The 24,346-nt window shown below is 36.3% G+C and overlaps 1 protein-coding gene across 14 annotated transcripts in view; it reads left to right on the top strand.

The window, feature by feature from the left end:
* Positions 1-24,346, top strand: part of PTPRD (protein tyrosine phosphatase receptor type D) — a 1,217,200-nt gene that overhangs the window by 1,163,117 nt on the left and 29,737 nt on the right. For all 14 annotated transcript variants that reach the window (XM_048930990.1, XM_048930989.1, XM_048930988.1 and 11 more), the window contains 2 exons: positions 11,017-11,136; positions 11,727-11,881. In XM_048930990.1, the coding sequence (XP_048786947.1) occupies positions 11,017-11,136; positions 11,727-11,881 (275 nt within the window). The remainder of the gene's footprint in view (positions 1-11,016; positions 11,137-11,726; positions 11,882-24,346) is intronic.

The raw sequence follows: 24,346 nt of genomic DNA, 5'->3' as shown, positions 1-24,346 counted from the left end.
TTGGAATTAAGCAAATGAAATTCTGTCCATTTCTTCAGTAATTGCTTCTTATATAATAATGTTGCTGCAAATGGTATCAATGCTGAGAAAAAATCTGATCCTAATAAGCAGTTAATTTCAAAAGGTGTATTTAAATATTTGAGAGTTTATCTTAATACTGCAGGCCACAGACAGCCATAGCCTAGAAAGATGTTTTGATGTAACTAAATGAAATTCCATTCATTCCTCTCAATAATTGCTTAGCAGACTTTTAAAATAAATCTCCCCTTTGCTGACTGCATTCTAAAAACCGCTGATCAGAATAACAATCACCTCCACAAGTGATTAGCATTCAGCAGCAATATGTCCCTTGAGCATAATGAGAGACCAGACAGTCTAGTCAATGGATTGTCTGTTCATGCAGTGCTTGTGTTTGTGTTTTCTTAGTGCATAATTTAGCTAGTTCTGTGTTCATAGGTGATACAAATTTTATGTACTCAATGTATATTGTTAGATAGCACATATCCAGCACATTATGAAGCTCCAGTCTAACTCCCATGGATTTTGGAGCAGTGTAAACATGGCACACAGATTACCTCTTTTTCTAATACAGTAACTATAAGTAATGCAAATAATGGTGTTGATATTGAAGGAGCAATGGGAAAATCTGCATAGGAAAAATGTGATGAAAAGATTTTGTTGTTTTTTCTCAAGCTGTAATTCTAGTGTAGTGTATTTCTTATAGCAGGATAGAAGTGAAATTTCATGCTAGAAATATAAACACAGTTTTATAACTTTAAAGATGAAGATCACTGCTAATTTCGTTTCTCTTTTTCTTCTGGTTCAACTTTGTGTCTTGCAAACCTGACCATTATTCTTGTCTCAAGGTAAAATCATTTCTCTCTGGGACTTCACCTATTTTCCATCTTCAAGTTGTCATTTTGTTTTAGGTTGCTTTTATTCACTGTACAGTCCTGCAGCTTGATATCAGCATTTTTAACCTGGACAGAGTAGATAAAGATGTGGACTTTAATTGCATCCATTGAAACAAAGTCAGTTCATTAGCATGCGTTAGATGTCTGACTATCTTTAGGTTTGAGAATGCACACAGTTTTACAGCTGAGTTCGTCAACTAAAGATATTAAAGTGAATATATAGTTTACTTGTTCAGCTATAAAAAGCTTTAGGAAAAGAGAAGATCTTTAATTTACAACCTTTCACACTTTGTCAGTATTGTTTCAGATGCTATCACCTGAATCTCACTTGACGAAAGCCAAACTACTGAAAGTCAGCTCCATCTTTCAGTTATCATGCACATAATTCATGATGGCTGCTTTGAAAGTAATGCCTCCTATTCTATTATGCTGGAACACAACAGTAGAAGCAGATGTTGATGATATGGCAGTGGATGTTGAGCCTTCCTGCCAGTATTCCAATATATGTTGTTGCCATGTGAAAGATGGCAGCAGAGGGGCAGTCTGACAATGTGGTGTTTAACACAGAAGTGTGTATGAAGCAAATGTGTTTCATGGAATTGTCTTCGGCAGTGAAAGTGGCACTTATTGGTATTTACTGGGACTTAACATTTATGGAAACCAAAGAGTGGATGGAGCACAGTAGGTGGTAACTGGTGCTTTTCAGGAGTGGTGACAGTGACAGTGTATCACTTCTACAGGTTCATATTTTTACAAGCATGACATGCAGGCTGTTGTTCATCACTGGCAAAAATGCATAGCTGATGGTGGTGACTATGCTGAAAAACACTGCTTTGTAGATGAGAATTTTCTCTATCAATGGTGTTACTATGCTCTTCATATGTCTTGTAGTTTCTATGGAAATAAATAGGAGGCATTTCTTTCAGAGCAATCTACTTTGCTCTGAAACATACACAAAAAATGATTATATATACTGTTAGTAAATGAAACACTGTTGATAGAATAATTGTTTAATCTGAGTGAAAGAAAAAGAAGAATAAGGGTGCAAATCAGAGATTAAGAGAAACAGTTGTGCATTACACCAAGGAAGGCTGCAAAGCTTGTTAAATGTTAATGTTTGATACTTCTCTTACTTTTCTATATTTCCCTCCTCCAGAAATATGGATTTCCCTTTTTTTTTTTTTCCTGTTTTCCTTTCTTTCCTTTTTTTTTTTTTTTTTTTTTTTCCAGATTCACTGAATTAAATGAACTTTCTAAGTTGCGTGATTTAGAGTGTGGTTCAATTTTTTCCAACTTTCACTTATTTACAAATTACAATAGATGTTCTTGTGAATGATCAGAATGATTCATCTTGTGAATAATCTCCTCTTTAGCAAAAATCTTTTATATTAAAATATACTATATAAATTGGAGAAGAAACATTCAGGTTTTTTCTCTGTTTCAGTGCAGTACTGTTGCAGATTATTCACTTGAAACAGAATTCAATCTTTTTTCTTTCCTTTAATTCCTTATTTTGAATACACTTTATTGTTTTATAACTGATGGAGAACACATACTCCTTCTACCTGGCTGGCAATATTATCTATGTTAGGACCATAATGTCTAGAAATAGAGCCTTCTGTCAAAAGAGCCTCAGTAAGATCAAAGTTAAATGTCTCCATATTAATTCTAGCTATTGCTCAGATAAGAGGCAGATCCTGAGCTTCAATACCTATGAGGAAGGCTTTTGTTTTCATAGTGATACTACCAGTTTCATTCAAATTTGCAAATGATTCACTGAGTACATGAGGATACTTTTTCTGATATTGTTTGCCTGCTCCAGAGTCATTTGGCTGTCAGGAAATATTATCATCAGTATTATAAGCAAAGAATACATAAATATTTAAGCGTACAATAATCAAAAATCTGAATATGCACAATGGAAAGTGCAATTGTGCTTTGAAACAAACTTACAATTATAGTCTTGCTATGAGGACTTACATCAAGTTGATGCACAGTCCTTGCATTAAGGCAGATAGGAAAAGAACCCATATATTCGACTTCAAAGGCAAAAATTTCTAACATTTTTACTGAATCTTAATATGTTGATGGCAAATTAAAAACTGATATATAATGTAGCTTACCTGATTATATTATATATAGGTAAGAAAAGGCGATATTACATGCACAACAGTGAGTAGTAAGCAAAGGAATCTAAGGACATTGCTTTGCTTGTCTGTCTGAAATGCATGAAAGTTTCCATACAAATACAGAATTGCAGTAGAGTTTTATGGGAGTTTGATTAATGTAATTTCCCATTTGTTGTGCAGGATTACAGCAGTAAATTTGAGATTTTTTCGCACCAAGTATGTTTTGACAGGTTATACTGGAGTTATTATCTGTCACAGTACTGGATCAAATATAAATGGCAATAAGACATCTTCACTAATATGAGCAGAAATGTCATTAATACATGCACTTAACAATCCATCACAAATTATATTAATATACTCCCACATACAAATGTGTATTTCACTTTAGATAAAACAGTTGATCTGTGTATTATGCTGTGACAGCAGAAGTGGATATAACTGTTATTTTTTAAAGTCATAAGATGCATATTTAAATATTGGAACAAAATAATTAAAAGTTTTTCTACTTTCTGCAGGAATTAGAAAATATGCATGTTTTTATGTGGTGAGAAGTAAGTTAAGAGTTCTAACATGCATATTACTGGGCAGGATATACATTGCAGATAGCACTCTCTTGTTCCAAAATTTATTGTTTTTCTAACAATTAATTAAGCGTACAGTTTTGTAATTGGTTCATTCCCCAGTTTTAGTGGAAAATTGATCACTAATTTATCAGTAAGGTACTATTAGAATTTTATTTCCTTTCTTCAGTGCTCCCAGTATGCTAAGATGTGAATTTCTGCACCATTGTAGGAGCCGAATTAGGAGAAGTCACCATCTACTTCCTAACAGAACTATGAAACTTGGCAATCTGTCTGGTCATTATAGAAGCATTCTCAGAGAAGCAAGGGCAGGAGGAGCACAGCTTTCATTCAAAAGCAATCAGTCATAGGTACCTAATTCATGCAGTGCTACTACAATCATCTAGTTATGGATATATGCTAATATAACTGCACCCACTTCAGGAAGAAGTGTTATGCCAAGGGACCTCAGCTAGAACTCCAACTCTTGCATCAACAATCAAAAGAGTCATGAGAATATCTGAGAATAATATATGAGAACTGTATGTAGTGTTAATACAGTGATAAATTCTGCAATGCTACTGCAAAGACTAAGAGCAATTTTATCAATCTGTGTCTGTTTATTTCAGCTTATACGCATTTGAAATTGAGCACATACAGAATGAATGCTCTAAGTGAAAAGCGATTGGTAAACTACAGAGAATCTCAAAGAGAATGTTAATAATCAAAGGTTTGAAAAATTATAAATGCGGAAGTCAGAAATAATTGGTTTTGTTTTATATGGTAGAAAGAAAATGTGTTAGCTTTCTGGTACATTAGAAGCTGTGAAAAAGATTATGCCAATCAACCATTTTCCCTTCCTGTGGGGCTCTACAAGTAAGAAATCAACTTTGCAGGAAAGAGTATCTATTTCATGGTATTGAAAGAATTTTCAAAATATAATGTCATGAATGGAGCAAACTCTGTAGGATGCTTTCTGCAGTCTCTTTAAGCTGTCAAGAACTGCCAACATTAGAGCCTTACTTTAAATGATAAAGTAGTACCTGCTAAACTGACAATGTAGTTTTTGTCAAATAACTACCAAGTTTTTTGTGTTATGATTCTGCACCCATAAATGAAATTGTTTCTCTTTGCTTTAGGATAAACTAGTAATTTTCTGGAAAATAACGTTTTCCTGAGGCGTGTACAGCAATGGGTTTAATGAAAACTGTATTGTAAGTCTGTAATTTGAATTTATTTGCTTCATTCATTTGCTTTGTGCTTGAGGTAAGACATAAAGTACTACCTCATACAATTTTTTTCTTATTGCAGATAAAGGGACACTTATAGGTTATGGCCTTTAACATTTTGAGTTATAAACTTTCCTAACAAAAATTAAAATTCTGCATACTTTTTTTAAATGCAGGTATTAATTCATTTTTGTTTAAGCTCTTTGTCATATAGTACTGTACGACTACAGGGACTTTTTAAAGGAATTTCAGGCTTGAAAATGTTAGTGATTTAATTAATTATTATTTAGGGAAAAAAAAAAAAAAACTAGGAAATTCTTGTTTGTCAGATTATGTAGAAGGACTCAAGACTGGTATTTACAATGAGAAACACATGTTCAAATTTTGAGTTCATCAGACAAGTACTTCTGGATGAGAACATTCTGATTTAAATTTACCATCAATTGTAAAGTTTTTACCACTTTCTGAGGAAGTTAATGAATACAGCTGTGTACTGGGAGGCTCATGCTACTAATGTTTTTGGGGTGCTCTTTCTGATCAGTCTCACAAGAACGTGAAATAACTCTGAATGCTTTCAGCTGAAATTACAGCTTTTTAAGCTGAAATAATGCTGAAAACTTTTAAGGCCTCTAGAATTTTAATCTCTTCACCAGTTTTCTGTTTCCCATTTTCATCCTTTCTCATCTCATGCCCAGCTTTCAAGTGAACAAAGAATTGTGAGAAGAACAGAACTTTGTTGCTCAGATGTTTTAAACTATTTTTTTAATATATTTTTATATTTTTTTATTTTTATTTTTATTTATTTTTTTAGTTTCTTACATAATACTCACAACAGCTAAAAGAGATGGCTCTCTTGTATGGACCATAGAAAATCTTCAGTAGAACCCATGAATTGTTTAATATATCCATATTCTGATATGATTTTGTTTTTTTGTTTTTTTTTTTCCAGTTAAAGGAATATTCAGGCTGCTTACAGTGACCAGTCTTGAGTACAGGAAAAGAATGGTGCATAAAAGTAGTCAGCCCATTCCCTAGTTCCTCTGGATTTACTTCATAGAAGCCTTTTACCTTTGGAAAATCTAGCTGTATTTAAACTGTTTGACAGACTCATCTTTCAAAATAGATTCACTATGGCCCTGTTTTCCATGCTGTTATGAAGAGTTAAAAAAAAGGGGATGTCAGATTGATGAATTTCAAATATAATTCTGAATTGTTACTGGCTTGTATAGACGAAGATGAAAGAGAAGTTAGAGAGCATATTTCAAATATTCCCAACTCTCAATTTAAAGTCAGTTTCTTTTTATTTTAATGCCTGTACCACACTCAGTCATAAGGATTATAATAGGAGTCATGCTTTTAATTATCAATAATCTTTCAGTGCTAATGACTAACCTAGTATTCATTTGTCTATACTATCTTACAAGTACGTATGCACTATAAATCCATACTAGAGATCACTGCATACAATTGTTCTCTGTTCTGCAGTGGGAAAAAAAATTATTTTTAGAAAAAAATGTTTAGAAACAATCAATTGTTTTGGGAACACACTTGGTGAGGCTTAGAAGTTCTGTCTTCCAGGGAAAAGGTGTTCAATTCCTTCAAAAATTAGAACTCTATTAAATCTGGTATTTCTTCAAACCAAAATCTAAACATAGACTGTTGAAAACTGTATGAAAACCGTATGAAACCATATTTCTCGCAGGACTTCAAAATTTTAATCTGCCATTTACTGTTGCATGAAAGTGAATGGATGACACATTGCCAAATCTTATTCTAAAATGGCCTTCAAAGTGTGGGTGTTTTGTTTCATTTTTTCTTGTAGAATCCTTGCATTACAGTCTGTCACACTAGTGTTATTGTCTGTGATATTTAGACTCAGATCATCCTGATATTTATGTGTCATGGCATTGTTGCAAAAAGCACAATTACTTTAAATAGCAACTGCTTGCAGACAGAGCATTAGCTGAAATGTCTGAGGCACCCATCTAGCCTTTTAGCATTTAAGGCAGTTTTCATCAGCAACTATCAGCACTACTTTTCTATTGGACTATTACGATTCAGCATTATAGAATCATAGAATAGTTTGGGTTGGAAAGGACCTTTAAAGAGACATTTTCTTTCAGCAAATAGAGGTATTTTCTTTTTGAAGAAAGACTTTGAAAATGAACTCTGAGATTTTTGTCTGTAGAGGGCTATTATTATTATGAAAACCAAAAGAAGAAGTTTGTCACATGCTACTGTTATTTCAGATTTAACATAATTCATATGCTATTCATACAACAAGGAATACACTGTATGAATCTGCCTATTATTAGTTTACACTCTCTTCCATGAACTGCATTTTGACCTTATAATCTCAGATAGTCTGTAACAATTAGTTCATTGTTAAGATTCACCTGAAGGGACTTCTCAGTCAAACTAATGGAACTTTGCACTGGAATACTATTTCTCTGCCCTTGGCTGTCAGGATTATTTGTATTTATATGTTCAGATGAAAATAACTTTTCTTCAGCTCTGTTTATGCAACCATCTGTTGTCTGTAATTTGTCAAAGTGTGAATATCCACAAACATTCTTAAGACTCTGGTCACTAGTTAAGCCCCTCAAGTTTGAAATGGTCTCAACATTCTCATTCTTCACAGAAAAGAAAGCATTTAACTTTGCATTCACTTTTGCTTTCAGAGAATGCTCAAACCTCCACAGAAAGTAAAGGTGATCTGCATGTAAGAGTTGTCAAGAAAGAAAAGATGCGTATGTTTGAGAAGCAGGATGCAAGAATGTTGTTATCATTAGTTATGTCTTCTAATTGTGTTTACTATTATGGTATTTACAAGATTTTATAATATATTTACATGTCTTTTGACAGCTGAAGTCATGAGAACTTATATATGGCAATTAAGCAGGATCAGATAGGAAAGGAAGTAGTAAGTGGTATTCTTGTCATTATTTGTAATTTAATTTTTCTTCAAAATTTCCAGTGAGTTCTTTCATTCTTATATGACTCTTGCCATCTACAGTGACAGGCAAGAGAGCATTAGGAAATTACTGGGAAAAGCTATTTTCTTGTAGAGTCAAGATGCCAAAAAATGTCTCACTGTGTACAGGTGTATGTAGTCTGCAGAGGAATAGCTCAGTCCTTGAAAGTGGGATCTCTTATCCTTGAGTGGATAAGTAGAGGATGAAGACTATGAAGTTCACCAAAATCTTGTTGCAAAATTGGTTTGAAAATAAATTAATTCCCTAGTCTGCATTTCTTTAGGAGAATGCCTACATTAAATGTCACTGTGCTTACCACATTCAAATTGTCAGGTTTTCAAACCACATATACAAGTGAGGAAGACATTCCCCTTAACAGAAGACATTTAAGTGCAGTCCATAGAGCTGAAGTAAAATACATCTAGCAATCACCTTTTAAAAACAGATTTGTAAACATTTCATACTACATTATGGGTGATGTAAGGGTTTTGAGAACTCTTTTTCTGAAAAAAATATTAATGTGTAATCTGAAAATAAACTTACTTTAAGAGCTGCAGTCCAGGATTGTAATCATACATTTTTGAAAAATCTGGATAAAACATTTAGCAGGAACTCTGCTTTAGATAACAGTGTCTTAACATTTGATTGTCTCAATTATTTGGTTCTTCTCTCCTGGGAATGCTGGTACAAAACATTGTTCTCATCTTTCACGAAGATATATTGTTAGGAATGTTGATATTGTAAGTGTTGTGATCACTAGCAAAAATCTAGGGACAGATAAGAACACATGTTTGAAGACCTCTTGTCCCAGGAAAAAATCAAGAGACAATAAGAATAAAGAATATAATTTCATCAAAAAAATACCTCATATTCTATTCCAGAAAATCAAAATTGTATCAATCAAAAATCAGTTTTTCTTTCTAAAAAAAATTGATACTTACTTTCATAATTTCCACTTTCAAATAATGCATACAGTGATCTATAGATTGTGTTTATTTTAAACAATATTTAATTTTGTGTAAGCCGTCTTCCAGGAATAGTGTTCTGTATCAGCTAGATATCACAGAAAGTATCCCAGAAAAATTGGAAAATTGATGGAGTGTATGTTTGAAAAGCTAATAAATGAAGAAAAGCAAAGGCTGATTATAAAAAAGCAGGCATACAAGTTTTCTCCCATCTTAACTGAAAAGGATAAATTTTCTACAAATTTCTGGATAAATGTTTAACATTAGATTATCACACTCCTAGTTCTGTTCTTAATACCTCCCCAGGACTGTCTCAAATGGAAACACATTAGCAAGTGTTGTTTTTGGAGAACACACAACTTTCAAAGTTTCTTCTAGTTAGTTCTGGTAAGAGTGTTAGCTGCTAAATATATATATATATATACAATGTCTTCTTATAGGAGATAAAATAAAGCACAACTGTTCTAGATAAAATGCAACTAAGTTACAGTATCTATATTAAGGTAAAGTGAAATGAGTATCCTGCAGTTGCTTTTTTTACTGCTAGGAGTCCTGCAAAGTTTATCACTGATATTCATTATATATTTAGTAATTGCTCTTTCAGCAATTTTGTTACAGACAGAACTGACATTTTTGTATAATATATCTGTCAGTGAAACACAAATATTTTTGTATAGTCCCCGTACTATTTTGTATAATCTTCTTTGAATGTATTAGACATCTTGTATTGATTTTTTTCTTAATAGCTTTCATTATAAATACTAAACATCATATCCAGTCTCAAAAAGGATTGTAAGCGTATGCTCTCTTCTGCATTATCTTAGTCAGAATTATTTCAGCTTGTTAATACAATCTATAGTGTTTTAAAATGGAGATTTCTCTGAATGAAATGTCCTATGTCTTTTAAAATGTGTTGAATGAAACCGTATCATCTATATAAATTATCAAATCATATCTTTTAAGTTCCTACAAACATGATTTTGCTTTATGCATCATAACACTGAATTAAGAAGGAAATTGTATTTTCACAATGCACTTAATAGTTGCAGATACTTTTTTATTTATCTGTGTACTAAAATTATTTCTCAGATAAATTCAGTATTGTACCGAGATATTTCTGAACATGCTAAATGTGTTTCATACAAGGGCTGCTCCAAAAATAATATCTTTTTTTTTGTTATGTTGGCCCAGAGTGTCAGAGGCAGATAGTGGTGGTACGGCAATAAAGGTTGAGCCTTCTCATCTTACATTATTGTGTTGCCATGTGACAGATGGCAGCAAAGGGGCATTCTGACAAAATGGTGTCTGACCTGGTTGTGCATATGAAGCAAAGGTGTGCCATTGAATTCCTCCAAGTGAAAGAAAAAACTTCATCTAATGACATTCATCAACACTTGCTGAATGTTAACCAAACAGTGGGTGTGAGTGCAGTGAGGCAGTGAGTGCTGCATTTCGGCAGTGGCAACAGCAGCAGAGTGCCATCTTGTCTTGTGCATATTTTTACAATCACAGTGTGCAGGCTTTTGTTCATCAGTGGCAAAGACGCATAGCTAATAGGAATGTGTGGAAGAGTAGTGTTTTACAGATGAGATTTTGCTCTATCAAAGAGTGTTATTGTACTCTTTGAATCTGTTGTATTTTCCATGTAAACAGAGACATTCTGTTTGGAGCGACAAACATACTAGCATCAGAGAAACACTTTATATGTTTTCAAACTGACATAAAATAGATTAAATATGACAAGTATTCAAAAACTTGTGTATCTACACTCACTAGATTAATATGTTATTAAATTATAGTATGTTAAAGAGGAGTTAATCAGGTTATGTTTTATCTATTATCTATTGTCTATTATAAATTTTTATATAATTATATATATTTATAACTGTAATATAAAAATTACAATTATCTATTATAAATGTATATATTTATAAATTTATTATAAATTTATTTATCACAAAATAACTATTAATTTTTCTTTAGTGTATCTACACATATTGGTACTTTTGACCATCCACACCACACCTCTGAATATATAAATACCCATTGTAGAAGAAGATATTAGAAGCCTCACTCTCAGAAAAGCAGTTCTTGTGGAAAATGAAATATCTTGTATTGAATCCATAGCTGTTTTTAAACATTGTAACTCCTTACATTTTGAAACCTACAATGACTAAACACTCTGGCATGCAACAAACAGCAGTTTTACAGTATTAAGGAATTGTATGTTTTTCACTACAGGTGAAGTGTGATCAGTACTGGCCAAGCAGAGGCACAGAAACTTATGGACTCATCCAAGTGACCCTTTTAGACACGGTTGAATTGGCAACATACTGTGTTCGTACATTTGCACTTTACAAGGTATATAATTTCTTTTATTCCTTCTCCCTCTTTGCTTTCTTTTCTCTTCCTTTCCCTTCTACTCTCTTCTTCTTTTCCTTCTCTCTTTTTCCTTATTTCTATCTTCCCTCCACATACTCCCTTCCTTCCTCCTTTCTTTTTCTTCCTGCCTTCCCTCCTCTTTTTCTCCTTCTCATTATTCTCATCCCCTCCTTCTCTCTCTTTACCCCTTAGCAAAACTGAAAAATGAAACCTACTGTCAGCATATACTCATATTCCAGCATGGTATTTTGTAGATTAATACAGAAATCTCTTTATTCATAACTTCACTGAGTGAAATATTAACCGAAGTACTAGATCTTCTTGTGATTAATTGCTGCAGATTATGATTAAAGCTCTTACATTGTTTCAGTGATGCAATTTTGAATATAAGAAAATTTTTTTCCTCCACATAGCCTGAGTTCAGTTTCTCTCTGGTACCAAATATGATTCAAATTGCCTTCTCTGTTATGTATTCCTCTCCGAGTGTTTCACTTGCTGGCCCTGATATCACATAAAATGACAATTTTGTCATAAAGTTTTTTTTTTTTTTTTTTTTTTTCATTTCTTAGAATGGTTCAAGTGAGAAAAGGGAAGTGAGGCAATTCCAGTTCACTGCCTGGCCTGACCATGGTGTTCCAGAACACCCAACACCATTCTTAGCTTTCCTGAGACGTGTCAAGACCTGTAACCCACCTGATGCTGGTCCGATGGTAGTGCATTGCAGGTAAGCTCAGAATGCCTTTTATGTCAAGATTATTGCTTTCTGGTTTATTGCAGATGAAAACCTTCGCTTGTAAAGACTTCTGAGTTTGTCAAAAACTCAGTTACACTGAGTAGTTACACTGAAAATAATAGAACAGAATATGGCACTGCCAAGTTAGATGGGCGGAAAATATTTCCTTTGGTTTGTACAGGGGAAATTAATTTTAGAATATCTGAAGTTCTGCAGGGTGAACAGGTGACTTTAGTCTATATCTCTATAGATACAGAAGTATCTATTTTTCAGATGACAACAGGAAAGGAAAGAGGGTCCTGCTGGTTTAAGAAGCTGCGTGTTGAAGAAAACATGCTCTGAAAAATAAAACAGCTTTTGAAATTATGATTTGCATTGTGTAGGAAAGTAAATAACATAAAAATTAAGAATGTTAAACTGTAACTTTTATCAAAAATAGGTAGAAACTTTGATCTATTTTCAAGGTTAACTTCTTGAGAACTGTGAGGATATGCAGTGGCAATGGCAATGGAAAAAGCCATATATGGAGAACAGTTCCTGGGAGATGATTGCTCTATGACGCTTGCAACTAGCAAAATATTTGGGACACTACAAGAGATGAATTAATAAACTTTAAAGAGAACAACATCAACTTCTCTTAAAGGTTTATAGCAAGGAAACTGAAGACAAGGAGAAGGGGAATCTTTGGAAATATTTGACAAGAACAAACCTGCTAGAAATACGTAAGATCATACTAAGGTTAGCAGCATACCCTTACAAATGCTGATAGAAATAACCTGTCATAACCCACTCAGATTAGGACTATGTTGTAGTAATTAACAATTTATTGTGCTGTCACATTCAAAGTGAATTCACAAGATTACTGATTTTTGTAGACTTCATTTTTCCATAGAATCGTAGAATAGTTTATGTTGGAAGGAATCTTAAAGATGATAGAATCATAGAATCACAAAGGTTGGAAAAGACCTCCAAGATCATTCAGTCCAACCATCCAGCTCCCACAAATATTTCCCCTTTTTCTAAATTTTCTAAACCATGTGCCTTAGAACAGCATCTAAATGTTTCATGAACACCTCCAGGGAAAGTGACTCCAGCACCTCCCCAGGCACACTGTTCCAGCACATAACCACTCTTTTGGAGAACAATTTTTTTCCTAGTATCCAACCTGAATAAAGGCTGTTGCAACTTTGAGGTTATTCCCTTTAATCCTATCACTAGCTACACAGGAGAAGAGGCTGACCCCCACTTTGCCTCAACCTCCTTTCAAGCAGCTCTAGAGAGCTCCCCTGAGCCTCTTCTTTTCCAGACTGAACAATTCGAGTTCCCTCAGCCGCTCCTTATAAGACTTGGTCCAGACCCCTCACCAGCTTCATTGCCTTCTCTAGACATACTTCAGGGCCTTGATGTCTTTCTTGTAGTGAGGGGCCCTAAACAACATAGTACTCAATTTGCAGCTTTACCAGCACTGAGTACAGAGGGACAACACTGTTTCTGGTACAAGCCAGAATGCCACTGGCCCTCTTGTTCGCTGAGCGTGCTGCTGGCTCATGTACCACTGAATATCAACCAACACCCTCAGGTCCTTTCTTCCATGCAGTCTTCCAACTACTCTGCCGCTGGCCTATGGCGTTACCTGGGGATGTTGTGGCCAAATTACAGAACCTGGCACTTGGTCTGTTGAACTTCATCCCACTGACCTCAGCCCAGCAATCTAGCCTGTCCGAATCCCTCTGTATGGTCTCCCTACCCCCAGGCAGATCAATACTTCCTGCCACTATGGTGTCATTTGCAGACTTGCTAATGGTGTACTCAACCAACTTTACCAGGTTATCACTAAAAATATTGAATAGGAGTGGCTCCAGTACTGACTCCTGGGGATCACCACTCATGACCAGTCACTGGTTGTATTTAATTCCATACACCACCACTTTCTGGGCCTGGCCCTCCACTCTGTTCTTTACCCATAAAAGAGTGTACCTGTCCAAGCCAGAGGCTGCCAGCTTCTTCAGGAGAATACTGTGGGAGACAGTGTCAAAGGCTTTGCTGATTCTAGGTGGACTACATCAGCAACCTTTCCCGCATTTTCTCATTAGGCTCACATGAGCCCACTGTATGGGAACTGCTAAATCATGGCCGGAACCTCTGATTGATCACCTGAGGCAAGCAATGAGTCAGCCAGAGGAGCACAGGTGAAGGCAATTCACCTGTGCTGCCGGAAGGGATGGAGCCAGGCTCCACCCCTCCTGGATCTATTAAGAGCTAGCTACCAGTGGGGAAGGATCTCTACTGGAGATCAATTCTGCTGGTGTTTTGTGGGTGAGACTAGGATAGGGGTAAGCCTTTTATTTATTCTCTTTTGTTATCATAGTCTACTTTGCCTAACTCTCTTGTTTATTTTGTGATTATAACATCCTAATATTCTTTGATTATACACCCACCTTTTGAGATCCAGATCTCTTTGATCACATCTCTTCCTTCTATTTCATCAATTGAACCACTCAGCTTGCCATCATCTGTTAAGTTGCTGAGAGTGCACTCAATCCCTTCAAATTATGTCACTGATAAACATGTTAGAGCATCAGCCCGCATCAGCCCCAAGATGGAACCGTGGGGAACACCAACCATCATGGGCCTATCCCTGGATAGGGCTGTTTACCATACTTCAAACCAATTTCCTACTCACTAAGTAGTCCACCCTTTGGATCCATATCTCCCCAACTCAGAAAAAAGGATGTGATGTGGGACTATATTAAAGGCCTTCCAGAAGTCTAGATTGATTATATCAGTTGCTCTTTATCTATTGATATCATTATTCCATTAAAAAAGGCCACCAGATTGATCAGGCGCAATATACGCATGGTGAATTCATACTGGCAATTTCAGATCACATATTTGGATAGGTTGGCATAATTGCCTCAATTTCCTCTGTGCAAAAATATTCAAACTAAGCAAGTTTTTAAGAGGCATACAGCAAGACAGTTGGAAAGATTAAATGAAATATATCATTTAGTGACATTAATAAACCATTTTTTTCTCTCTTACTGGTTATTCATGGAAATTTCAGTTAAATTGGTAATTGGTTTATGATTTTATGTCTGTCGAGGAATTTTTTTCCTATTTCCTATTAATCTGTGTATGTATACACTACAAAATGCATAAGCTGGTAGTAAATTTGTCCAAGTTCTTTGCCTTATGTACAACGTTTTAAGACTTGATTCTAGGCATTTCATAGGACTCATCCATGCTATATCCACTAGCAACAGTTTATGAGCAGAAAAACTTATGAAAACTGATTCACTGATTCAAATTTATGTCTCCATGCTTTAAAAATTCCTATTTTGTTGAGCATAGACAGCCCAAAGTTTTTGAATGTAGTTGATAATTCTTCATTAATTTATTTAAGACATTCTTACAACAGAAAGGCTTGTGTACATCTCTCCAGTGAGCTCTTGTTTCTTGGGTGAAAATACTTGGTACAGGTAGGTACTATTTCAATTACAGTCTGTTCTATTTATAACAAGTGGCCCAACATTTGGCCTAACTGGGCTGCACTGAATTATCTTTGGCCAAGTATAATATACATATATAAAGTTTGTGTACGTAAATAACAAAATTTTTGTGAAAACATCAAGAAAATAAGAGAGAAACAAAAACATAGTGGGATATCTGACCTTGTTTTTGTGAAACCAGCTCATCAGTCTGGTTCAGCGGGAGTGGTAGTAATTCTTAGTGAATTCTCAAGATTCCCATCAGGGATTTTTGATGAAATTTTACTCTTCCTTTGCTTCATCCTTGAAAATACATATGTATATACTCCCAGAAAATGATAACATAAATAGCGAGTGATTGTGAAGCAAGGGAAGTCCTTCTCTGGTAAGATAGAACTCAAAAACTTCTAACAAAGAAATGTGATCAAATTTTTGAACTGAGTATCTGATCGCTACTATATACATTCCTTTTGAAAATTTGCAGGTAATGTGTTTGTCTTGACTGAAAATGGAATCATGAATATAACAAAAAATATATATATATTTTTTCAGGAAGCTTGAAATCTGTTGTCAAATTCCTTTGTCAGTCCAGAAATTAAGTATACATATTTTTTCTGTTCACTGGACTGCTTTTAGCCAATATATTTAAAAGCATACATTTATTTGCCATAACTTGAATTAGCACTGCACTTCCCCTTTCCCATGTCCTGATTTCATCACAGACAGTCCCGATCACACAATAATTGTGTCTTTCTGAGCTTTGAGTGTGTACCTGGGGCCAGTCTGGGCTGTTCAGTAGGGAAGGACCACCACCATGAAAGTATGGGGTGGGGCTGCTGTAAGACAGGCTGGGCTGAGCCACATGCAGCCCACAGGCTGTGGGTTGGACATGCTGGAAAAAGCTTTCATCTGATCACTCCCTTTGTACATAATTTAGTAAAATCACAATGCAACTGCTGCCTTGGAATGGTTTGGTCTGATTTGCAGAGCAGGTCTAGGAAAAGGCTTTTCTTTAATGAAAAAAACAGTCTTAAATCCTATGAGTCTGCTTGAGAGAGCCTGTAATGTATGGTCTAATGATAGTGGAGTAAGCACGTTTCTGTTTGAAGTAGGATTAGTGCAAGCAAACAGGTGCTAATCGCATCACAATAAAATAGCACTGCAGGGTGTTTGGAGTTTTATGCCTTGGTGCTTTCAAAATATCACAGTAGTAGTTCTTTCAGTAACCAAACATAAAATTTTAACATGTGAGTGCATTCCTATATGTTCGAATTTCTATAACATCAGCACCAAAAAGTTTATCTTTAAGACACCTAGTGAAGTTTTTCCATCTTTTGTTAATGCTATTATTGCAAACACACACACACACACACACACACACACACACACACACACAAAAAAAAAAAAAAAAAAAAAAGGATTTTTTGGAAAAATGTGACACTGTTAAGTAACTCCATGTCTGACTGTACTAACAGAATCAGCATACTAAAGCCTGGTTAAATTTCAAAAATTAACAACATGCAGTATGTTGTATTTTTTAAAGTAGAATTCTTTCCTAATTTTTTTTCAATAGCACTATTTAATAGGGGAAATTCTCAGCTACAATCCAATAGTTTTCAACATGGTCTCTGCTACTAGCTGTGCTTTTTTACCAGTGGAAGTGACCCACTGTTTCACAGCTTCTGTGACAGTATTATTGCTAGGAAAACATTGCCCTCCCAATCCATCTTTCATCAGCCCAAACAGATGGATGTCATAAGGTGTCAAATCCAGAGCATACAGCAGGTGTGGTAGTACAGTCCAGCCAAGCCTGGCGATGTGCTCAAAGCTCTTCAAACTGGTGTGGGACCTGAAGTTATCTTGTTGCAAAAGAAAGGTTATTTTCTTCTTTGGCCCAACTCTGGAAGGTCAAGCCATCAGTTTAGTCAGTGTTGCAATGTAGCAGTCAGAGATGATGATTTATCCATGCTCCAGGAAAGCCAGAAGAATCACCCCTTTCCTCTCCCAAAAAACAGTGCACACCACTTTACTTGCTGAGGGCTGTGTCTTGAGATAATTCACGTGTTGCCACTCTATGGACTGCAATTTTCTATCAGGCTCATTGTCATGCTACCATATCTTGTCACTGGGAGCAATTTGGTCCAGGAAACTATGATCTTTAGCCTTGTATTGGTATACAGTTCATTTTTCCCTATGTGAGCACTCTTGGGACTCACCTGGTGCAAACTTTGTGATGTTCCGACATTGTCACCATTGTTTCCAACATGTTCAAATTGAAATACAACTCCATTCTCAGTTCCTTGATTATAATCTGCCAATTCATTTGAATAAGCTGATTGAGAATCTCTTCATTTGATAGCTGTACATGGCTGTCTGGAACTTTGCTTATCTTTCACATTGCTATTGCCGCTGCTGAGATGCATCACCCACCACCTCACTGTGCTCATATTCACTGTTTTGTCTCCAGAAATGTTCAGCAAGCACTGATGAATGTGAGTGGGTACAATTTTTGTGGCAAGAAGGAATTCACTTCCACACCTTAGCTTCATATTCACTTCCATTCTGTCAGACTGCCCCTCTGCTGCCATCTCTCAACATAATGGAATATTGGTGCAAAAGTTCAACCTCTTAATATACCACCAGCATCTCCCTCTGACTTCATAGGCGAACGTAATAAAATAGGAGGCATTATTTTCAGAGCAGTCCTTATATAGAACATTGTAACACTGTTTTCTCTCTGGATGTTTGATGTAGGTCAGCAGATCTCTCACATTTTCTCAAACGCTCAATTCACATATAAAAGTCAAAGGGGATAAGGCTCTTGCTAGATTTCTTTCTTTCAAGAACACAGTGAACATGCTTAATAAAAAAAATAAAGCCATTGTAAACTTCAGTGCTTTTTGTATTCTAAATTTATTAGTAGTCTCTACTACTCCAGCCAATACAATATGTTCAGAAGTTCATTTTTTTACTTCAATTTCTATATGCAATTTACACAAAATATGTTAAGATATACAGGGTTTAACACCATGGGAGTGTAAGCTCTTTTTATGGAACTGGAACTTTTTGGTATCATTTCATAGACCAAATGTTAGCAATCATTTGTCCAGGACTGTTAAGAATTTTTTTTCTTTTTAAGGAGGAGGTGGAAAATAGTATGCTGCTTCCTAGGGACTGTATAGAAATCCTTCATAGGATGACAAACTGGTTGAAAATCAGTCTTGCACAGAAAACCAGCCTCTCCTAAAGCTAAACTGAAGCAGTTCTGTAGACAGTACATTCTTCAGCTGGTAACTAGCTGAAAAAATGATTGATAAGTATTGCTGGAATCTCTGTTAAATCCAAACAGAAGAAAAACAAACGAATAAAAGCAGTGTTACTTCATGAGGGTTAAAATAGAAACTATCTACTTCTAGTCTTTTTGATTAAATCAGTCTGATGTGTATAAAGCCATCTTTCCTTGGAACATAGCCTGTGGTTCAGGGCATTATATCACTAGTGCCATGACTCAGGCTTCAATTATCTTTTGAAATCCTAAAAAGATACTATAACTACACAGGGCAAGATATTGTTTCTGGTGAAGTCAGAAATTCATAAAGGAACATAGTAAATGCCATTACCAGATAGGATCAGTGATTTTCAAGATCAGTATCCTGTGTCTGACAATGACAAATGGCAGAACTTTAAGGTGAAAGTATAAAACACCAGTATGGAGTATATTTCAGTAAGATTTCTTCTTAGCAGCATTCAGCCAGTGACTAGCTTAGCCCTGATATGTAAGAATTTCTGTTCTTTCTCAGCTACATTTTTAAGAACAGAATTAAACTGCCTTATTTTCAACTTTTTTTTTTTTTTTTTGTCTAAATGTTATGCTCAGACAAGCTGTTTCACTCATCTGATACCTATTTACTTCTGGTTTAAACACCTGTTTCTTGATTTAACTAAATGTCTTTGGGTAAAAGGAAGAAAAAAGAGCATTTGTTAATATTTCATGTATTACACATGTACAGGTTTTTCTTGTGTTTGTCCTTCATGGTAAACAATCTTCACCTGTTTCAGTCTTAGTCACATGAGAGAGGAGGCAGAGGAGTCCTTGCATCCCTAATCATATTTTGCAGTCCATCTCTTCTCTCTCATGTGTCATACCATTTTCTGATAGTAATAGAAACAGAACAGCCTTACTAAAAGTAGCTATTCCTCAAGTCTTTAAAAAAAAATAATAATAGTAATTGATAAAACAGCAAAATTACTTTCCAAACTATGACAGGTTTACTTGCAATAATATACTGATAGTATAGTATAGCAATAGTATACTGGAGGTACTGAGAACTGACTTGATTTGACGCAGGAAATGGTTTCTATTGAGCGTGTATCCTGGAGAATGGTGACTTTTCACTCAGTGAAATATCATTCCCTTTATGAAAATGTAATAATTTGTGTAAGCTTTTTTGAACAGAAGCAGTGCCTTTTCCATATGTTATTTCAAATTACAAGTATGTTTGTGCTGATAATTATTTCCACATATATATTACCATGTCCTACAAGGCCTGTAATTTCCTTTGACCTAAGCTGTAGTTTGATACATTATTTGATCAGCTCTTTTAGTGAGTCATTTTATCCATATGTATTTAGTTAATTGGTTATTTTTCTCCCCACCCATGTTTATATGTAATATACTCTACAAAGGAAAAGGAAATCTGACTGCTTGCAGCTGAGTCTAGTAAAAGAGCAATTAGATTCTATCAGAGCCAGCAGCTGCCCATAATGTATTCTGAATAAAAATTACAAGGGAAGAAAAGAATCCAGCCATCTGCAGGAAATGTGAAAATATTTTTATAACCCAATTGCTGAATTCTGGAAAGGGGTATCTCTGAGATTTCCCAGATGTACCTACAGTATATTCCGGAATATCCATGGACACACAGTACACTGGAATGCATTGCATCAACTTGGCTACAAGGCATGTTTGGCTAACTTTGAACAGGCTGTATTTTCATCTAAAGTAATCAGCATGAAAGCCTCTTTAAATCATCTCCCTGTGCCTCTACAAGTAAAATGCAGCTTTAAAAATCATATTGTTATATTTTAGTAGGGGCTTTCCAATCAGTATTCAGCCTTGAATAGCTGTCTTTATTCATTTTTCATATACTTGTACAGGCTTAGTTCAGAGTCTCATCACTTGTTATCAGATTTCGTCAACATCTACTTTTCCAAGTGAATCCTGAATTGCAGTGCTGAATTGTTTGTTTGTTTGTCAACTGAATTTTAAAAGTAGATGATATTTGTTCAAAGATTGTCATTGTACTATCCAAGCTCATTTTAAAGCTATTTATATATATATATATATATTTAAAAAAGAAAAGAAAAAAAAATCATGATTTTCATTATAACTTCTCTATGGTATGAAAGAAATCAGACAGAATTTTTCTTTTTAAGCACTTGGCTTAAGAGAACAGAGACCTGGAAGAGCCTTAATATGAGCTCACCAGAGAATATTTATTTTTTTCTTCTATATCTCATTACATCATTACAGTATTACAACTGCATCAATTTAAACCAAATGTAATCCCGTGAATGTGTCCTCTCAGAAATATCAGTTCTCCCTGAAAAAAGAAGAGCTATTTTGAGATAGAGATCTGAAACAGTAGATTTGCTACAGTTCCATCATCTTAAAGCTTGAGGACTAATTTCTGATTCCTTCTAAGTTTTCAAACATAAATTAATACAATATTATAGGCAAGTAGAGCTCAATTAACTTAGGATTTCCAACTTGCAATAGATATCAAAAATGTAGACAGCACAGACTATAGACACATGGTACTACTGTGTCTTGTCTTCGTTTTTACTGTGTGGTTACCAAATGAAATACTGTCTGAATCACTGTCTGGTTCTTTATCATTTCTCATCTGCCATTTCAAACGCCAACTATGACAACTGGCAAATGGGTGTACCGTGACTTGAACTACAGGGATCCTGTGTCCAGAAAGAGACTCAGAAGGAGTCTGGAACTATGAAGCATCTCAGCGTTCAGCAAGTATTTCCAAAATTATCCTGTTAACCAGCGCTGGGTTAACACATCCCTTCCCAAAATTTTTAATTCAGATAGCATCAGTTCACCTTCCCATTTCCCATGTGGAGCAGGTAATAGGTCTTCTTACACGGAATGGAGGAGAGGTTCAGCATGTCCCTGAAAGCAAAGTCAACATGAAGGTGTAATCTAAGGATGGAGTTGTGCAAAAGTACAGAATGACTCATCAAAACATTCCACTCCAACAACACAAAACAGGTTGAAATACAAAGAAGGCAAGCTAGTAGCTGTTAGCAGCAGGCATACAATTTCTGCACATTGATGACCTGCTATAGGAAGGCCACCTCCTTCTAGACTAGGTTGTTCAAAGCCCCATCAAGTTCATCTTTGAATGCCTCCAGGGAGGGGGACATCCACAACCTCTCTGGGCAACCTGTTCCAGTACCACCTTCACAATGAAGAATTTCTTCCTAATAGCTGGTCTAAATCTACCCTCTTCTAGTTTAAAGCCATTTCCCCTCACCCTGACATTACATGCTCTTATAAAAAGTCCCTCCCCAGCTTTCCAGTAGGCTCCCTTCAAGTACTGGAAGGCTGCTATAAGGTTTCCTCAGAGCCTTCTCTTCAGATTGAAGAGCCCCAACTCTCTGATTGTCCCCATAGGAGAGGTGCTCCAGTCCTCTGATCACCTTCATAGCCTTCCTCTGGACCTGCTCCAATACTTCAATGTCATTCTTGTGTTAGGGGCTCCAGAACAGGACGCAGCAGTCCAGGTGGGATCTCACAAGAGCAGAGTAGAGGGGAAGAATCACCTCCCTTGACCTGTCGGTCACGCTTCTCTTGATGCAGCCCAAGACACAATTAGCCTTCTAGGCTGCAAGTGCACATTGGTGGCTCACACTGAATCTTTTATCAGCCAACACTCCCAAATCCTTCTCCTCGGGGTTGCTCTCAGGCCATTCTCTGCCTAACCTGTATTTATGCTTGGGATTGCCCTGATCCAGGTGCCAGACCTTGCACTTGGCCTTGTTGAACTTCATGGAGTTGGTGTGGGCCCACCTCTTAAGCCTTTCCAGGTCCCTCCAGAGGGCATCCTTTCCCTTTAGCGTGTCAAATGCAACACTCAGCATGATGTCATCTGCAAACTTGCTGAGAGCTCATTTGATCCCACTGTCCATGTCAGCTACAAAGATGTTAAATAACACTGGTCCCAACACTGATCCCTGAGGGATACCATGTCAACAGTCTCCACTTGGACATTGAGCCATTGACCACAACTCTCTGAGTGCAACCATCCAGCCAATTCCTTATCCAGTGAGTAGTCCATTTACCAAGTCTTTATCTCTTTTTTTTTTTTTTTTGGCAAACAGGATGTCCTGTGGGATAGTGTCAAATGCTTTGCACAAGACCAGGCAGATGACATGATTTGCTCTTCCTTTATCCACTGACGCTGTAACTCCATCATAAAAGGCCACCAAGTTTATCAGGCATAACTTGCCCTTGGTGAATCCATGTTGGTTACCACCAATTTCCTTATCTTTATTTTCCATGTGCTTTAGTTGGGCCTTCATGTGCATCTGCTCCATGATCATGCCAGGCACAGAGGTGACTGGCCTGTAGTTCTCATGATTTTCTTTATTTCCCTCATTGAAAATGAAAATTATATTTCCTCTTTTCCATTCAGAGGGAACTTCACCAGACTACTATGACCTTTCAAATGATGGACAAAGTGATGGACAGCAGCTTCACAACTTCATCCTCCACTGCCTCCAGAACCAGCAGATGGATCTCAATGGGTTCCATGTACTTGTGCACCTTCTGGTTCTTTAGATAGTATTAAACCTCATCTTCCCTTTCAGCAGGTTGATCTACCTCTTCCAAGTTCTTACCACTTGCTTTCTGCAACATCGACAGTGTGACTGGAGCCCTTGCCAGTAAAGACTTTCATTGAGCACTTCAGTTTTCTCTATATCCCTCGTGACTAGTACTCCAGTTTCCTTCCAGAGAGTGTCCCCATCTTCCCTGACCTTCTTTTTATCACTGATATACCCATAAAATTTCTTCTTCCTCCTCTTTATGTCCCTGGATAGATTTAATTCTGTTAGGCTTCTGTTAGGCTTTCTGTTAGTCTGATCTCAGGCTGCTTGGACAGCTTCTTTTTATTCGATCCAGGTTACCTATTCCTGCTTCCACTCCCTATTGACATTCTTTTTGTGATTAAGTAAGTCCAGGTTATTCTTGTTAATCCGCAGAGGCTTCCTGGCAATCTTGCCTGCCTTCCGCTTCTTGAATACTGACCAACTTTCTTCGGCCCCTCTTCCCTTCAGGGCTTTCTCCCGTGTTTCACCCTAGCAAATAATTCCCCTGATTTTGAATGCTATAGCCAAGATTACCTACGCCCACTCACCAGCCTGTCCTCACTGGTGATGACAAAATATGGCACAGCACCTTTTCTCATGGGTTTCTGTACTGCTTGGAAGAGGAAGTTATCATCAACGCATTCCAGAAACCTCTTCGATTTTTGGTGCTCTACTGTGTTGTCCGTGCAACAGACTCTGAGGTGGTTGAAGTCCCCTCATGAGGACCATGTTTTGTGAATGTGATACTGCTCCTGTCTGTTTATAGAGGGCCTTGTCCTTCTATAAACTGTTTTCTTATTCAGGTTGCCTCTAGCAGACCCTTACTATAGTGTCTGCTTCCCTTGCCTTCTTTTTAACCTTTAACCATAAGCCCTTTGTCAGCTTCTCATCTATTCCCAAGTGGAACTCCATGGTCTCCAGTTGGTTAGTGATGTACAGGGCATACTCTCCTTCTCCCCTGCCTATCTTTCCTAAAAATTTATTCCATCTATTCCTACATTCCAGTCATGAGAGTCATCCTACCACATCTCAGTGATGCCAGTGACATCATAGCCCAGGAACACACACACCTGCAACTCCT

This window comes from Lagopus muta, chromosome Z (genome assembly GCF_023343835.1).
Source record: "Lagopus muta isolate bLagMut1 chromosome Z, bLagMut1 primary, whole genome shotgun sequence".
In the NCBI taxonomy this organism is placed as follows: domain Eukaryota; kingdom Metazoa; phylum Chordata; class Aves; order Galliformes; family Phasianidae; genus Lagopus; species Lagopus muta.
This window is presented reverse-complemented; position numbering and strand designations above follow the sequence as displayed.